General features: G+C 40.1%; 2 protein-coding genes across 2 annotated transcripts; both read left to right on the plus strand.

Moving 5' to 3' along the window:
- Positions 1-556: 556 nt before the first annotated feature.
- On the plus strand, positions 557-5,544 carry LOC102711708 (pyrophosphate-energized vacuolar membrane proton pump-like). The gene is made up of 8 exons (XM_006656231.3): positions 557-943; positions 2,504-3,078; positions 3,239-3,618; positions 3,705-3,791; positions 3,882-4,212; positions 4,382-4,792; positions 4,878-4,937; positions 5,057-5,544. Exons 1-8 carry the CDS (start codon positions 676-678, stop codon positions 5,261-5,263), a joined length of 2,319 nt encoding a protein of 772 aa, XP_006656294.1. The 5' UTR covers positions 557-675; the 3' UTR covers positions 5,264-5,544.
- Positions 5,545-9,445: 3,901 nt separating this feature from the next.
- Positions 9,446-17,316, plus strand: LOC102712643 (protein S-acyltransferase 24-like). The gene is made up of 13 exons (XM_015838955.2): positions 9,446-9,982; positions 11,142-11,282; positions 11,644-11,756; positions 11,887-11,966; positions 12,095-12,258; positions 13,491-13,629; positions 13,713-13,812; positions 14,830-14,887; positions 15,027-15,104; positions 15,195-15,293; positions 15,574-15,652; positions 15,740-15,888; positions 16,412-17,316. Exons 1-13 carry the CDS (start codon positions 9,701-9,703, stop codon positions 16,835-16,837), a joined length of 1,908 nt encoding a protein of 635 aa, XP_015694441.2. The 5' UTR covers positions 9,446-9,700; the 3' UTR covers positions 16,838-17,316.
- Positions 17,317-17,766: the final 450 nt, after the last annotated feature.

The following is a 17,766-nucleotide window of genomic DNA, read 5'->3' on the forward strand; positions in this document are numbered from 1 at the left end:
ACAATGTAATTGAGCACAACGGTGAAAACCATTCTTTAGTGTTTAAATAGTGAAATGAAATATAGTAACTGACAAAAGAAAAGTCAAATTAAACGATACTTTGGTCGGGTTCTTTTACTGAGGAAGGACGAAATATAAAAGATTATCTAATTTCTATGATACTATCTAATAGTATAAACAATGAATTTTAACAATAAAAAGTTTAAAATATATATTAGAAACATTAGATAATAAACTTGTACATAAAATTCTTTTATAAAAGAGGATCCGTTTAGCTGTTAAAAAACTTATATGTGCAAAAATCAAGAAATAAAACCGATAATGGTCTGGAAAAAGTACCCCAGGCCATATGGATAAACACGAAAAATCCCTTTTTACCAGCGAAAAAACATTACAGCCACCCAAAAAAAAAAAGGAAAACAGTACACTCCAGAATCCAAACGCCTACAAAATTACGAAAATGCCATCCAACCCCCACCTGTACAAGTTAACTCCTTTTCCCTTCCCATTCCCTCCTTATAAAAGCGTGCCTCCTCTCCTCTCCTCCTCTTCTTCTCTTCTCTTCCCTTCCCTCTTCGCGTCGGCGATTCAATCCTCCTCCGAGAAGAGGGGAACAAACCCTAGAGCGCAGCAGCAGCAGCGAGCGAGCGCGCGCGCATCCGGACCTCGTCGGCAATGGCTGCGTCGGCGGCGATCCTGCCGGACCTGGCCACGCAGGTGCTGGTCCCGGCCGCGGCCGTGGTCGGCATCGCGTTCGCGGTGGCGCAGTGGGTGCTGGTCTCGAAGGTGAAGATGATGCCGGTGGAGCGGCGCGGGGAGGGGTCCGCGTCGGGGCCCGGGAAGAACGGCGGGGCCAGCGAGTACCTCATCGAGGAGGAGGAGGGGCTCAACGAACACAACGTCGTCGAGAAGTGCTCCGAGATCCAGAACGCCATCTCCGAAGGTGAGGTTCGGGTTTCTTCGGGGGATGCTCGCGATTGCGCGTGGTGGGTGGATCTGAGCGCCGGGTAGCTGTAGATCTCGGGCATTCCAGTGGTTAGTGGGCTCTTGTGCTTCCGAATTAGGCGCTAATTTTGCTATTTTGATTGTTTTGTTTGTCTGCGTCATGAACATGTTATTAAGTAGCGTTTACTATAGTAATAAGCTCATGATTTGTATTGTTGTGAAAGGATTATAAATCAGGTGAAAAGGGGGCTGTTTCTAATCAAACGGAGTTGCGTGTCTAGCAGTGCAGTAGTGCCTTGTGAGCTTTGTTACTTTATTGTGTGGAATCATGAGATTCCTCTGAGCTTTATTGAATTTACTGTGTGCCTAAATTATGCTAGATGTGAACTGTTGCATTGTTAGTTGGATCTACACAAAAAATAAACAATCATGTTCCCACTTTGCACAACACATATTATAATAATTCTTAGTCAGTGCGTGCTAATTGCGGTCAATTAAGTCGTTTGTTGTGTCTGCTGAGATATTTTATCAGGAGATGTTTCTGGTGGGGTAGATCCGAACTTGAATTGCTCAGTTCTTAGAGGTCTCATATAAAGCCCTGCGGTGGCCATCTTGTGGGGATAGGGGAATTGCTTCAGGGAGAGGACAAGTTATTGGACCCTCTGGTCCTACCTCTTGCTGCTGCTCTTATTAGGATAATAAGATAATTGATTTCTGCGCACCTGCATTATTGAAGCGGGAAGGAATTAGTTTGATTTCAATTGTATTCCCTTAGTAGCCAGGAAGGAATCCTAGATGTGGCGCACATGGACTTGGTGATCTTGTGGTCCATTCATAAATCATAAGCCTTACATGTAAGGTTATAATTGAAGGACAGTTACAGGCTGAAGATGGTGATTTAAGTAATTTGTCTTATGTTAGGTGCCTGCTTTGTTGGCAGGTTTCATCTCTTGTGATGCTTTGGGTACGTTGTGAAATTGCAGTGGTACTAGGTTCTGCCCTTTCCTAGTAAAGTTAGAAGATATTTTGGAAATATTTGTTTGGTCAACATTTCTTTATGAGAAGACTAGAGGGCTTGCAGTGAGTGTGCCTTACTTTTAGAACCACAGCACTACACTCTGCACGTGACCTGTTTCACAGAAAATGCTAGGCATGCTAAGAGTTGGCACAGCTTATAATTTGTGAATCTCATTCTGTGGAAACTTACTAGGATTGATACCTTGTTTACTCAGAAGTACATTTTGTTGGTGTCTATTGGTTGGATATTTGAGATATTGGGTTACTGACCTGTGAGCAACGGCCTGTTTATTTCACTATTTAGTTTGTGCTTTGTTACCATATTTTGATGCTCATGTTTATGGAGAGTCAAATTGCACAACTAGGAAATTTGGTTCAGTTAGGATTGTAAACCTAATTTATGTGTTGCTAGGATCTAGCTTTGGCATCTGGTGTTTCTTCTATTTTTATTGTTATTGCTAAACCTTTTCTTGCCATTGACTAATTGTTGCATACTTGTATCTGTCAATGACCTAAACACTGTTTTTTCCCCTGTAAACAGGAGCAACTTCTTTCCTGTTCACCGAATACAAGTATGTCGGACTATTCATGGGCATTTTTGCGATCCTGATCTTCCTCTTCCTTGGATCTGTTGAGGGATTCAGCACAAAGAGTCAGCCTTGCCACTACAGCAAGGACAGGATGTGCAAGCCTGCCCTTGCTAATGCTATCTTCAGTACTGTTGCCTTTGTGCTTGGTGCAGTCACCTCTCTTGTATCTGGTTTTCTTGGAATGAAGATTGCAACTTATGCAAATGCCAGGACAACCCTTGAGGCAAGGAAGGGTGTTGGGAAGGCATTCATTACTGCTTTCCGCTCTGGTGCTGTGATGGGTTTCCTGCTTGCTGCGAGTGGTCTTGTTGTTCTTTACATTGCTATCAACTTGTTTGGAATTTATTATGGTGATGACTGGGAGGGTCTTTTTGAGGCTATCACTGGGTATGGTCTTGGTGGTTCTTCTATGGCCCTTTTTGGCCGTGTAGGTGGTGGCATTTACACCAAAGCTGCTGATGTTGGTGCTGACCTTGTTGGGAAAGTAGAAAGGAACATTCCTGAAGATGACCCGAGAAACCCAGCAGTAAGAATTCTTTCGTGATGCTTTAAAAAACTTGTTCTTTATTAATATTGCTTGAAATAGTTTGCATTAAAATTTTCATAGTAATTTGTATTATTGTAAAGCATTAAAACCCTTATAGGAATTTATGTGCATGCAAGAATGATAATTTTTCCTCCTGCAGGTCATTGCAGATAATGTTGGTGACAATGTTGGAGATATTGCTGGAATGGGGTCGGATCTCTTTGGTTCCTATGCTGAGTCATCTTGTGCTGCTCTTGTTGTTGCCTCAATCTCTTCTTTTGGAATTAATCATGAATTCACTCCTATGCTATACCCACTCCTGATTAGCTCAGTTGGTATCATTGCTTGTCTCATAACCACACTTTTCGCAACTGATTTCTTTGAGATCAAGGCTGTCGATGAAATAGAGCCTGCCCTCAAGAAGCAACTTATAATTTCCACTGCTGTGATGACGGTTGGCATCGCACTTGTCAGTTGGTTAGGTCTGCCATATTCATTCACAATATTCAATTTTGGTGCTCAGAAGACTGTGTATAACTGGTATGCCCATATTAATTTGGAATTCTCATACTTTGCTTATAACCTTCTCGTTAAAATCAGTGACCTCATTCCTCTTATTCTGATAGGCAACTTTTCTTGTGTGTGGCGGTTGGTCTGTGGGCTGGACTAATCATTGGATTTGTCACAGAGTACTACACAAGCAACGCCTACAGGTGTTTACAAGCTTATCATATTCAATAGTTGGCTGTAATCTTATATGTATTTGCTTCTAGTCCCTCACAATTTGAATTTTCCTTGTCCAGCCCAGTGCAAGATGTTGCTGATTCCTGCAGAACCGGAGCTGCTACTAATGTCATCTTTGGCCTTGCTCTGGGATACAAATCAGTCATTATCCCTATTTTCGCTATTGCTTTTAGTATTTTCCTCAGCTTCAGCCTTGCTGCAATGTACGGTGTAGCTGTGGCTGCCCTTGGAATGCTCAGCACGATTGCTACTGGTCTTGCCATTGATGCCTATGGGCCTATCAGTGACAATGCTGGAGGAATTGCTGAGATGGCTGGCATGAGTCACAGAATCCGTGAGAGAACTGATGCTCTGGATGCTGCAGGAAACACCACTGCTGCTATCGGGAAGGTACATCTGCCTATCTTGTAAAAATTGCTTTCTTTATGTTGTTCTTATGCATCATAAACCACTTCTGCAGTCACAATTATAATTGTGTTTACATTTGTTTTTTTTTTCATTTCTTACAAATGTAAAAATTTGAAGTACTAAATTCCTATCCCCATGATTTTACCTGTAGGGTTTCGCCATTGGCTCAGCAGCCTTGGTGTCCCTTGCCCTCTTTGGTGCCTTTGTGAGCCGTGCTGCGATCTCCACTGTCGATGTTCTGACGCCTAAAGTTTTCATTGGACTGATTGTTGGAGCTATGCTCCCATACTGGTTCTCTGCAATGACCATGAAGAGTGTTGGCAGTGCAGCGCTCAAGATGGTGGAGGAAGTCCGCAGGCAGTTCAACACCATCCCTGGGCTCATGGAGGGCACCACCAAGCCTGACTATGCAACCTGTGTGAAGATCTCCACTGACGCATCCATCAAGGAGATGATTCCGCCAGGTGCTCTTGTCATGCTTACCCCTCTCATTGTTGGGATCTTCTTTGGTGTTGAGACCCTATCAGGACTACTTGCTGGTGCTCTCGTTTCTGGCGTTCAGGTTGGTACATCCTGTTTCACGCCCATATTTTCATCAATGTATTATTTTACCATGCTGCATTCGTAATCATATTGCTATCATTCAGATTGCCATCTCTGCATCAAACACTGGTGGTGCCTGGGACAACGCGAAGAAGTACATCGAGGTAAAAACTTGCCAGCAGGCAACCTATCTTTTGTTCCAGTAACACAACACTTTTAACAGTCAGCAGATTTTTTTTCTGATGTTTGTCCAACATTATTAATTTTCTTTCTCCTTGGTTAGGCTGGTGCATCTGAGCATGCAAGGACCCTTGGCCCGAAAGGCTCAGACTGCCACAAGGCTGCTGTTATCGGGGACACCATTGGGGATCCTCTCAAGGACACCTCAGGCCCCTCGCTCAACATCCTTATCAAGCTGATGGCTGTCGAGTCACTCGTGTTTGCCCCCTTCTTTGCCACTCATGGAGGCATCCTTTTCAAGTGGTTTTAGATGGTGACGGTAGATGGATGAGGACATTATTTTTGCCAGGAGGGCACTGGATCATCTGTATGTTATAGAGTTCATCGGGTTAACCCATAAAATTCCCTCCTTTTCCTATTTGTTGTTACTGTCATGCCATACCTGTCTAGTTTTTGAGTCTAGTAGTAGTCGAAGGTAGCAGATCACTGGCCATCTACAGGTTTGATCAAGGTACCGTGAATTTGCGTTTCCCTGTAGGTTGGATGATATGATGATGATGATGATGATTGTATGTTTACGGAGTGCACCTTTTTCTTGGAAGTTTCTGCTGTTTCTTTGTGGTCATATGGGGGAAGTTGGGCCTTTTTTAGCTTTGTTTTGCTTGATTGTGTGGGAAACAGCCCTAGTTGGAGGGACAGCTAAAATTTCAAACCATGTGCACACGTTTGCGCACTATGTTAGAAAATGCAATTGCCTCTATTTTTTTATTTAGTCAGGACTTAAGTCAATATGCATAATTCTGTCATAATTCTTGTAAGATTCTAGTTTAGATATGACCTAGTCAATAGGCATAATTCTTAACACAACTCTGTTTAAAAGTATCTCTAGGATTTAAATTAGAGATGTGGGTCAAACCAAGGGGTATTTTATGGCTGGCTTTCTTAAACAATATACACTTAAGTTCATTTAGAAAATGAAACTTAGTTTATTCTTTTTGAACTAAAACCAACCCCTAAATTAACTATAGGTTGACCTACGTTCATCCCTAATTTAAATCCTGTTTTAAAAGTATTTTTAACACTATTTGTAATAATACATGTGGCATCGGTTACTTATCCTCACATCTTTTCATCCCATAATTTATTTAAGGGCGACAAAATATTTTCCTCTTAATTACAATGTGAAGCAATCTTAAAATACTTATATTTTAAAACAAACTTATATTTTAAAACAAATGGAGTAGTGTTTAAGACATAGCAGAGAGGTGATGACAACTCTTTTTTACCATAACGAATAGAGTATTTAAAAGAATGACCTCAAAATGCTTATATTTTGAAACAAATACAGTAGTATTCAAGGCGGAGGAGAGGTGATGGCAACTCTCTTTGGCTGTGTTTGGCCATCCCCTCTAAGTTAATTTATTCCCTCGTTTTTTGCGCACACACTTTTCGAATAGTTAAACAACGTATTTTTTAAAAAAAATTATAGAAAAGTTGTTTTAAGAAATCATATTAATCTTTTTTATATATTTTTAATAAATAATAATTAATTAATTATGTACTAATCTATTACTGTATATTTCGTACCAGGTAAGTTAACTTACTGGCCGTCAAAGGAACGCGGCCTCTGTTTCATGGTACGTTGAGGTTGTACGCCGAACACAACGGCTAAATGTTAACTAGTTGGATTTCATGTACAGTGACTCTGCTGTAGAACTACTAGTAATGTACAATGTACTCTCAACACATTTTGTATCTATTATCTTACATCTTTATAATTTGTTGCCAGCACGATGGATGGTTGAGACTTTATTTTCTTCTTCTCTGGTTAGCATGGAGGCTCCAGTGCCATGAAGGTAGATAGAGATTGATTATGCAGCTTACAAATGGAGTCCTGAATCTAGCCGAATCTTGTCAAGTAGGGTAAGTACATGCAAAGCCTTGCCGGGCGACAACGCAAGTATCTGAATCTAGCCGAATCAGATAAGAAGCTCACTAGCCCCAGCCTTGACATAGCTCATCAGCGACAATGCAAGTATCTGTACAAGCTAAAAGGTAGGAGTAGTACTAGTACCATCGGTCCAAATCTCTGTAATAGGCACTGATTGATTCATACTACATCCATTACAAATTATAATCATTTCTAATGTGTTTACAAATTATAATCATTTCTAATGTGTTTAGCATAGATTAAGGGATATCAAAAGTTTTATTTTTAATCATTTCATGATTAATTTTTAATTTTTAATTTTTGAATTGATTAAACTCTCTTTCTAAACATTATTGGCTCAGTGGCTCTATAATCATCAAAATGATTAAGATAATGAAAATTAATACGGAAATATTTATATTATGATATAAGATTTGAATTATAGAAATACTTATGTTTTCGATTATGTTTTCGAACGAAAGGGATACATTTCCGTCAACAGAAACGGCAGAAAGAACACAGGCAAAACGGATGTGTGATTCCGTGGGAATTGGGTGGGTAATCACCGAGGGGTTGACCTTCAAGTCAACGACGCGCTGGTTTGAATCAACGAGCCCGACCGGGTCAAATCCACACTCGTGTAGGTGTAGCGCGAGGGAGACGCGGACGAACGAACGAAAGACCAGTCCAGATCGCGATTTCGCGAATGGCCGATGGTCCCGCACTCGTCCAAGTTGCTGTGTTTGGTGCTAGTTGTGGTTCATGGTTTTCACCGTAGCTGCTGAATGCGTAGTCGATGGAGCACGACGCGTGCAAATCCATCTGTTTGTTGCAAACACACAAACAAGCAAAAACTTTCGTGACATCGAGTTGCTGTTGACACATGCGAAGAAGGATCGATCCATGTTGCCATGCTGCTGCTGCTGTCGCAAGGTCGAATTGTGCGCCAAGATGGAGCAACCTGATCATATCCTGACCTCGCTCGCAGCTTCTTCTTTCTTCTTGTTGTGGGGTGCCATCGTGCATTCGTGCTCGTGCCGCGCATCAGGTCGTCATCGCGCGTGCGAACGTGGGGATGGTTACTGCCACTGTCGCTACTGATCACTGCATCCACATTGCGTGTCCTCTGCTAGCGGCGCTGCGGATGGTTGCCCAACCTATTTTTTCTTATCGACCTGGTGGATTGATGCTCGGAAAGAGTTAGAGAATCAAAGCATCCAGGCATGCTTAATTGAGGATTTTGCCTTAGTTATTTCCTGCTTCTATTTGTAATAAATAAATGTCAAATTATGTGTACAGTGTTTTTGGTTATGTGTATTTTCACTGTGCATAGGTCAGGAGTTGTCCTGTAGTGATTGTATCACCTTGATGTAATCATATGAGATCAATAAAAACTTTTTTTTGTCTAAAAATGCTCAATGCAGCTTTGATCTTGTTTTATTGGATGATATGGGAGGAGAGAAATGCACACATCTTTTAAGGGTGTATCAATGACACATTATATGTACTTAGGTGGGAAAGCAGATGATATCATAGACGATTGTGCAAGCTTGGTGATTGGGGTTGCTTGCCTCGCGCTTGCCGTTGTTTTGTGGTGATGAGTGTCTTCACCTTAAAAACCTACATTGTTAACCTTTGTGCCACCAGTTATTCTTTAACTTTAGTAAAAGAGCATTATTAATTTTTAGATGACTAAAATCGCTAAATATTCCATACACCTTCAATATAGTATTGGACGGGGTCTTAACGAGGCAAGAGGGGAGAAACTCCCTAATGATAGCAACGATGGTGACAAAGTCCTCTTGTTTGTCATATGGAATGATGTTGTGGCTGAAAAAACCTAGAGTTTGTGTGTTTAGATAGGGGCAAAGTCGATGGGGCTAGTGGAGGGGGAAGAGAGGGATTCTATCGAGTTTAGAGAGTAGTCTTAGGCGGTTGTTGGATCATAGATGAGCAGTGCAATAGGCTGATGGTGAGATGACAAATGCATCATTAGAGACGTGGGGTTAGAGATCGATGATGGGTAGGGAGACGAGAGACCAGGAAGGGTATGGGTTTTAGAGGTGGCTAGTGACGACAGTAAATGATGAAAAATACAACAGTGTAAATAAATAGCACGCGGATGCATGAAGGGGAGGGGGAGGAGTCCAATCAAGGAGCGTATTAACGGTGACAGCCGCGAGCTCCATCGCTGGATCTCCGCAGGCTTGTGGATATGGCCGAGCGTTGCTCTTAAAGAGAATGAAATCGAGAAAATTACTCTATACGTATGAATCTCAATGCAATCTGATCCATCCAATAATTAATTAAATTTATAAAATTCTTAACCATAAACTAAAGTATTCTCTTAATTAAATATAACTGTTATTCCATGCTCAGGAGTGTTGGTCTCAAAGAAAATAGAATTGAGAAAATTATTCAATACACATGAATCTTGACACAGGCTTAACCATCCAATAATAAATTAAATTTATGATATTCTTGCCTGTAAACTAAAATATTTCTTTAATTGAAATATAGCGGTTATTCGTAATTGGAGGGAATACGGAGTACTTCGCAAATGTTCCATTGTTTGCATCCAACGGTGCCTGTGCTAATTATTTTCACAGTGGCGATTCTACGCCTGAATCAACCGGGGTGATTTTCTCGTTTCCCCACCAAACCTCAACCTCCCCTCCTCTCCCGTCTTGTTCTCCGCCTCCCGGCCAAACTAGCCAACCAAACCCCAAAACGAAACCAGCTCGCGGAAACCAACCAAACCAATCCACCCAGTCAAACACTCCTCCGCCGCCCCCCGATCGATCCCCCACCGGGCCCATGGCGTCGGAGATCGAGGTGCTCGAGGACACCACCGCGGCCGCCTCCGTGCCGCCCCCCTCCCCCACCGCCGACGGCGAGGAGGAGGGGCCGGCCGCCGCGGACGACGACTCGCAGAAGAACGACGTGTACACGGCGGCGGCGTACGGCGATCTGGAGAAGCTGCAGCGGCTGGTGGAGGGGGAGGGACGCCCGGTCACGGAGACTGACGGCCAGGGGTACTACGCGCTCCAGTGGGCCGCCCTCAACAACCGCGTCGCCGCCGCGCAGTACATCCTCGAGGTTTTTTCTTTTTTCCTCCCTCCCCGCTTTCCCGCCCGGACGCCCTCGCGGTTTTGGCCCTTGTTTGGTAGTGAGGGATTTTGGGTGGGGTTTCGGTAGGCCGTCGTCAACCAAATGCCCTTTACGAGCCACAATTTTATGTCTTTGCACCGTCGGCGGCTTGCTAAACTGTGTTGGGTAAGCATATCCACCTCTGGCTCATTGGATGCCAATGTCTATGTCCGGATGACTTACGGTTTGTGAAAAATTTTGTGGCCATTGGCTGATATTGGAGGGTTTAGGATTAGTACAGATTCTTATACCTGGAAATTGATGTGCTTTTGGTATACTGGAGATGTTGCCACTCATTATCTCATTTTGTGTGTCAGGTGAATGCTGTGTCTGATAGGTAGTTTCGGACAGAAATGGAACTAGTGAGACACTGCCATGCATGATTTATCCCTGAATTTTCATATGGATGTATATTTTGTTTTCACTGGATCATTGATAATGGACAAATCAGTTCAAGAGAATTAAGCTGGCCTGCACAGCGACCACAAGCTGTTTCTGTTTAAGTCTTCTTTCCTTCCAGTCTTGAGAGAATGAGTGTATGGTAGGTTCAATATAGAGTCTGCTTAAAAATGGTTACTGATGGTATGCCTACTAAGTGCGTGCTTGAACTCTCGCACAAAATGTATACTTTGACAATCTTAAGTATTTTTATCTTGGTCATAGTATGTAGCCAGAGTATTTTATTCAAACTACTCCCTCTAGTTCCATAATTCTTGTTGTTTTGGATAAGGGTGTGGTCAAATTTTTAAAAGTTTGACTATTAATAACTTCTAAAATATTTAGTTTGAAAACACTAGGAAAACATATATAGATGAATCACAAAGAGACTTTCATAAAAGTAAACATTTATTTATTTTTGTACAAATTTTAATAGAAAATCATAGTCAAAGGTAGATTTAGAAGACCGTGCTGTTGTCTATAACGATAAGAATTATCAAACTGGAGGGAGTATATAGTCAAAGTGTGTTATTCTACATAGGTAATTGTGATAATAGATAATTATCATTGTGAGCAACATTCTGTACTTGGGCATATGTAGTCAAAGTATGTTATTCTGCACAGGCTTTGTTTGACCGGGATATGATTTTGTGCTTGGTCTTTGAAACAGCATGGAGCAGATGTAAATGCTGTGGACCACACTGGGCAAACAGCACTTCACTGGAGTGCTGTACGTGGTCATATCCAAGTTGCTGAGCTACTTCTGAAAGAAGGAGCTAAGGTGGATGTTGCTGATTTATATGGCTATCAGGTCGGAACTTGGCTTCACTTCTGTATTTTTGCTCCTTGTTTTCCTGGTTCATTTCTTTTGGTTATCCAATTTTGGTTCACAACTGACAACTGAGTATTGTTGGACTTGGATATTTCCTCCGTTCCACATTACAAGACTTTTTGGCCTTACCTAGATGTATCCATGTATCAATGTTAACTGAGTATTGTTTTCCAAGTTAACTGCTGTATTCACATTACAGGTTCAGGGATTTCTAGTATATTAAAAAAATAAATTTAGCATTATCATTGTCTAGGTAAAACGAAAGTCAAGAATCAACAACATTCATGTTGTTGATAGCTGTGAATTTGTTAAACTCATAATTCTATGCTGCTGTTTTCAGGCAACACATGTTGCAGCACAGTATGGTCAGACAGCATTTATTTACCATATTGTTGCGAAATGGAATGCTGATCCAGATGTCCCTGATAATGATGGAAGAAGCCCACTGCATTGGTTTATACCTTGTTCTCTATGCTTCTCACTACCCCATAGTAATTTCTACCAGTGCACTTAGTAATACATGATCCAGAAACCTTCAACACCTCTTCTTATATTTCTTTCTTCTATAAATATTTCTTTGTAGGGCTGCTTACAAGGGATTTGCCGATTCTATACGTCTCCTTTTGTATTTGGATGCTTATAGGGGGCGGCAGGATAAAGAAGGCATGCACTAAATTTATCTATTTCCATTATTACCTGTACTGTGTAGCCCAAGAGCTTAGCCGTATCTGCAATTATATCAGTTCACTTCATGGCATGAGATTTACTTCTTTATTACAACACTGCTGTAGGTTGTACCCCTTTACATTGGGCTGCTATTAGGGGGAACCTGGAGGCATGCACTGTGCTAGTTCAGGCTGGCAAAAAGGATGACTTGATGGTGAAGGACAAAACTGGTTTAACTCCAGCACAGCTTGCTGCTGATAAGAATCATCGGCAAGTTGCATTTTTCCTCGTATGTGACATGAACTGTGCCATTTCTGTTTTTGTATTATAGTTATTCTTTTCCAGAGCCTCAACGCGTTAACAATTAATACACTATGGGATTCTGCCAAGTTACTCAAATGATTTTGCATGAAGATGTATTCTCATAGAAAATATTTTGTGCGTCATTGTAGGTTTTATATGCCTTTTGGCTTATCAATTCCTTAGAACTGACTTTCATGTTTCCATGATGAGGTGTTATTGATATAGTTTGCTGATCATGCATTTATAAGCTTTCTGAACTTTATAGTTTCCATGTAGATTCAGTGCAAGTGACTTCCAAATTGTATGGCTTCTCAGCATGGAAATGATATTGTTCTAATCAGAAACGCCACATGGTACATTAATATATGTAACCAAGGAGGCAAAATACTTCTCTTTTTTTTGACCTTGCTGATGCTCTTAAATGCTCTCATATATTTTATATGTTTTGGATTAATACCTAAAAAAAATATCCTACCAATATTTTGGTAGGTTGCATAGTAGATATGATAAGTTTGGTTTGAAGCCAAACCATTGACACTACCCACAATAAATTTGGTAGCAATCCAAGTCTACCAAAAAGTTGGCTCCAAATTTGCATCAAAGCAAACCTAATACAACTTTACCCTACCAAATAATGTCTAGTGCCAAAACTTGCCTAGTTTTGTCACTACCAATACTTTGGTAGGGTAGGAAACCAAAACAGCCCATTGATTCCATGTAAAATTTGGCAATTGAAATGATTGCCTGACTACTTGTGATTGCACTTGTGGATAATATCCTTTTCACTTATTCACTGTCTATACTTACTCTTCTAAATTCACTGCCACCCACCGCCACCAACTGTGTTGTATATTAACTTTTTTTACCAACTACTCCATGTATTACAAAATAGTCATGCATATTGGTTCTATCTTATTTCATCTCTAAAATACAAGTTTATTATGCAAACACATTGCACACCTACGGGGTCAAATTGTTCTAAAAGCCTCACAACTGATTTGTTCCAAACAATACTAACATGCATATAATTCATATTTATCCTTAACAAAGCACAAATGTTTAGCTAGTTGTATAATATTTGGATAAGGCCATAAGAATGATCATATTGACCCTGATCTGAAAGGATATTACCAGTATTTCAACAGAGAATCTGCCGGAACATGATTTCTTTTGTTGTTTTAAAAAAGAAACCAGGCTTATTTTGATGATTCCTTGCAGGACAATGCTAAAAGGGTATATGATAGAGGATGTGATGGGAATACCAGTTTTGGAAAATTATCGAAATTGGGGCTAGCTCCTGTACTTTGGTGTATGATTATTGGCCTGCTTGCTACATATATACACTCTGTTATATCAGGTAAGTAGAATTTTCAATGGCTTTCACCCATTTGATCTTCCGCAATGCACTATTTAGTATTTACTACATTTTGTTATTTTCAGGACAATATATGATGGATATGACAGCGCCTTTTGGGCTGTTTGCATGGTCAGGAGTTTTCCTTGCAACTGCTGGCCTGGTCATGTTCTATAAATGTAGCAGGTATTTCTGAATAGGAAAATTGGTCGATAGTTATGAAAATTTGAAAACCCAGCATGTCATTCCTTCTCAGATACCCCTTCTTCACAAATTTCAAGATAGTAACACAATTCTTTGCCCTTTTCATATTGACTCATTTTAGTATCACCTGACCTGGTTATCCCAACTCTTGTATTTGTTACTACCTCCGTTTCATATTGTAAGTCTTTCTAACCTTGCCTAAATTCATCAATTGATGAATGTATATAATTTATATACATGTTTAGATTCATTAACATCCATATGAATCTAGACAAAGCTATAAAGACTTACATTATGAAACGGAGGAAGTAGATACTTTTACCAATCTATACCTTCTCTGTGGTTGGTACCCACCAGTACTAAAGCTTCACATGCAAACATGCCACATCACCCCCACTAGCAATTATATGATTACCATTAAAGTTAAACATGCAACATCATCACCATATAATCTACAATTCATTACATTCTAGAGGTCAGCATACAAGCATGTTAAATCATCATCCTCACAATATTTCTACAATATTTTGACATACATATATACATCCATCATTTCTACAACATTTATCACACATTCATCCATGTATGCCACAGCAAAGTGCATGCATCATCTAGTTATTTAGATGGCCATACCCTTTTTTCTCTCACCCTGCATATTTGTTGAGAACTTACATGGTTCAGGAAGGTGCTAGAGGGTCAACAGGGCTGGTTGGCCCTGCCTGGTCACACCAAGTAGTAAAATTCAAGAAATTAGCGAGCATATTACATAAAATTTAGACAATATAACACTAAAATAGCAACACAAGAGCACCCAACAGGTAGGTTAGCTGCCTAATGCATCATCTAATGGGAGATTACGGTGGCTTCCCAGCACCAACTTTTAGAACACTGGAATTATGTCTAGTGTTACCCCATGATTACCAGATGAGAGAAGCAGCTTTCATTGATTATCTGTTATCTGCATCATGAATTCATGACATTGGCTTGTACTTTCTGCAGAAAAGATCCTGGCTACATCAAGGCGAATATAAGAGACTCACAAAATCAAAGGGATGATGTAAGTTTGAATATTAACTGAGTTAATATAGCTTTCTTCTCTTTGGACTTTGATGATTCTCAATTGATATTTCCAAACTTCAAGCCAAACAATATATCAAAAATTTCATGATCTTAATCATGGTTATTTATTCCTTTAGGAACCTTTGCTGAAGTTGGAATTGGACAATCCTGCACTTCTGTCTGGTAACTGGTCACAGCTTTGTATAACCTGCAAAGTAAGTACTGCATTATCAACAATTTAGTTTTACCTTTCCAAGATTGATATTTGTAGGCCTCTGATTCTCAAGCTTATGGTCGTTCTGCAGATTGTGAGACCTGTTCGTTCAAAACATTGTTCTACATGTGATCGCTGTGTTGAGCAGTTTGACCATCACTGTCCTTGGGTATCTAATTGCATTGGCAAGGTAATTAGGCTTTTTTGTTATTTTATATGCTTGGAGTTGTTCAGACATGGCCATTATTTTTTTGGAGATGAAATGGACAACTTATGTCTCACATTAAAATACTGAAGTCTTAATACAGAAGATTATGCTATTATGTATATCTTAAGATAGTTTAACATTATGAAGAGCGGTGGGCAATGTGCTCCACATTCCCTTTTTTGTAGCTTTTTGTTTGACATTTATTTTCCTGTCAAGTACTTTCTTGTCCTTTGGTCTGATCTACAGTGCACTGTAACTGCAGAAGAACAAATGGGAATTCTTCATGTTCATCGCTCTAGAAGTTTTTGCAATGATCATTACTGGTTGTGCTGCCATTATAAGTACTGGCTACTAAGTCCTTTGTGGTTTTGTCCTTAATAATTTTTAGTGTTTTTTTTCCATAAGCTTCAATGCTGTTTTTGTCACAGGGATTGTAAGAGATCCAGCTTCTCCAGCATCCTTTGTTCCTTGGCTTAGTTATTCTGCTTTTAACCATCCTGGGGCACTTTCCTTTCTCATAATGGATCTCTTCCTTTTCTTCGGTGTTGCAGTTCTAACAGTAGTCCAAGCATCTCAGGTATTTAAAAGATGAATTGTGCTTTTGCTGCTTGATATTTTCTCTCATGAGAAACCAATTTCTTCTGGACCTGAAATCATGAACATACGAAGAAGCATGTTTATTGTCTTTAGTCTTTACAACCATCAGTAATGTTCTTTAAGAGAGACTTTAATATAATATTGTGGACTTGAACGAAAACTTATCTACCAGAAATTTGTGAAGCTTTACTGGATTTGTCAAATGAACATGTCATTATTAGCTACTTCATGAGTGTGTGCCCTATCAGGTTTTGACACATTAGAAGTAACATCAAGTGTAGGCAATGAAATTGCTAGAAGATATGTAATACTCATACATGATTTGGTAGAAAAATTGAGATTCCAATAACTAAACTTAGCGGATGTGTTAATTAGTTTTCTGTGGGGTTTCTGCATGGGACTGTTCTTTCTGTCCGGTAGCTTTTTCATCATGAGGATTGAGGAGCTTGTTTTTGTGTTATGTTTTATGAAGTATTCATGCGATTCTTCTATCTCCCATGCAGATAGCTAAGAACATTACAACAAATGAGATGGCAAATTCCATGAGATACAGTTATCTTAGAGGTCCAGGTGGAAGATTCAGAAACCCATTCGACCATGGAGTGCGCAAGAACTGCTCAGAGTTCTTGATAAATGGATACAATGAGGACATTGAACGGCTCGATCATACATCACACGCTGACGAGGAAATAGGAATGATTCAAATGACAAGCACAGTCTCACAGAATGGTGAGGGGCCGTCCCACCTTGGCAATGGCACTGGCCATGCCTGTGCCGATTCACATGCTAACTCAACATCTCACAGTCCAAGTTCATCGCAGTGTTGTGACCACAGTAAGAAGACTGATAGAACACCGTTGGGCCTAGGGCCGGGCCTTGGACGAAACAGTGCTTCCCGGCAGTTTGTCCGGTCCCTTCTCCCATTGTGATTCGTCGCGTGCAGATCATGTGTGCTCGCTGTAGGTTGTATGTATTTGCTCGTAAGGCTCCGTTTATTTAGCTGCTTGTGATGTGTTGTACCACATAGGTTCTGGCTAGCTTGCGTTAATATCGTTGGGGTGCTAGCTGTGTGAAAATTCAGATCTGTTAGATCCAGGAAATTTTTTTTTGTGGTGAATACATAGGAGATGAAGGTAGCAAAGTGCTCATGAATATCCGCTGATCCATAGTTCAAATGGCATGTAGCTCCATAGTTCAGAGAGGGCAACAATTTTGTGCAGGTGCAGCCGCATGAAATATTTTCTGCATTGCTGTGTCCGTTGGTGTCAATAGTACTCAGCTGTAGTTGTAAACTAAGAGAATTGTAAATTTATTAATAGCAACTTCACTGTAGCATAAGCTTTTTCTGTTTTTCAGTCTGCGTAGGATATTCATACGGATAATGAGAAAGTTCTGTGCCTTATGTCCAGTGTGATATTCTGGTGCCCACTGTCATATATCGGTGCTTTATGTGACGAGTACATTCCATTTAGTGATGTGGAATTTAATTTAGATATTGCTGTCTAGGAAGGGATTTACGAATTGATATTGAGATAGATGGTGGACAATGCTGCTGAACTATTGAGTTTATTCTTTTGAGTTCCTTTTCACTTTCTCTTATGTTTTGTATTATGTCACTTTGGCTTTGTCCTAAGCCAAATCCTTTCAAGTTTAACAAGTTTATAAAGAAATGTAACAATATTTTCAACACAAAATAAATATACTATACACATATATTCAAGAAACTAATTTGGTATTACAATTCTAGAGGTTAATATATTTTTATATAAACCTGATCAAATTTAAATATATTTAACTTAAAAAAATCTAAAGTAACTTATAATATGAAACGGATGGTCTATCACATAATCAGTGCTTT

The sequence above is a fragment of the Oryza brachyantha genome, chromosome 6, assembly GCF_000231095.2.
Source record: "Oryza brachyantha chromosome 6, ObraRS2, whole genome shotgun sequence".
Classification (NCBI taxonomy): Eukaryota; Viridiplantae; Streptophyta; class Magnoliopsida; order Poales; family Poaceae; genus Oryza; species Oryza brachyantha.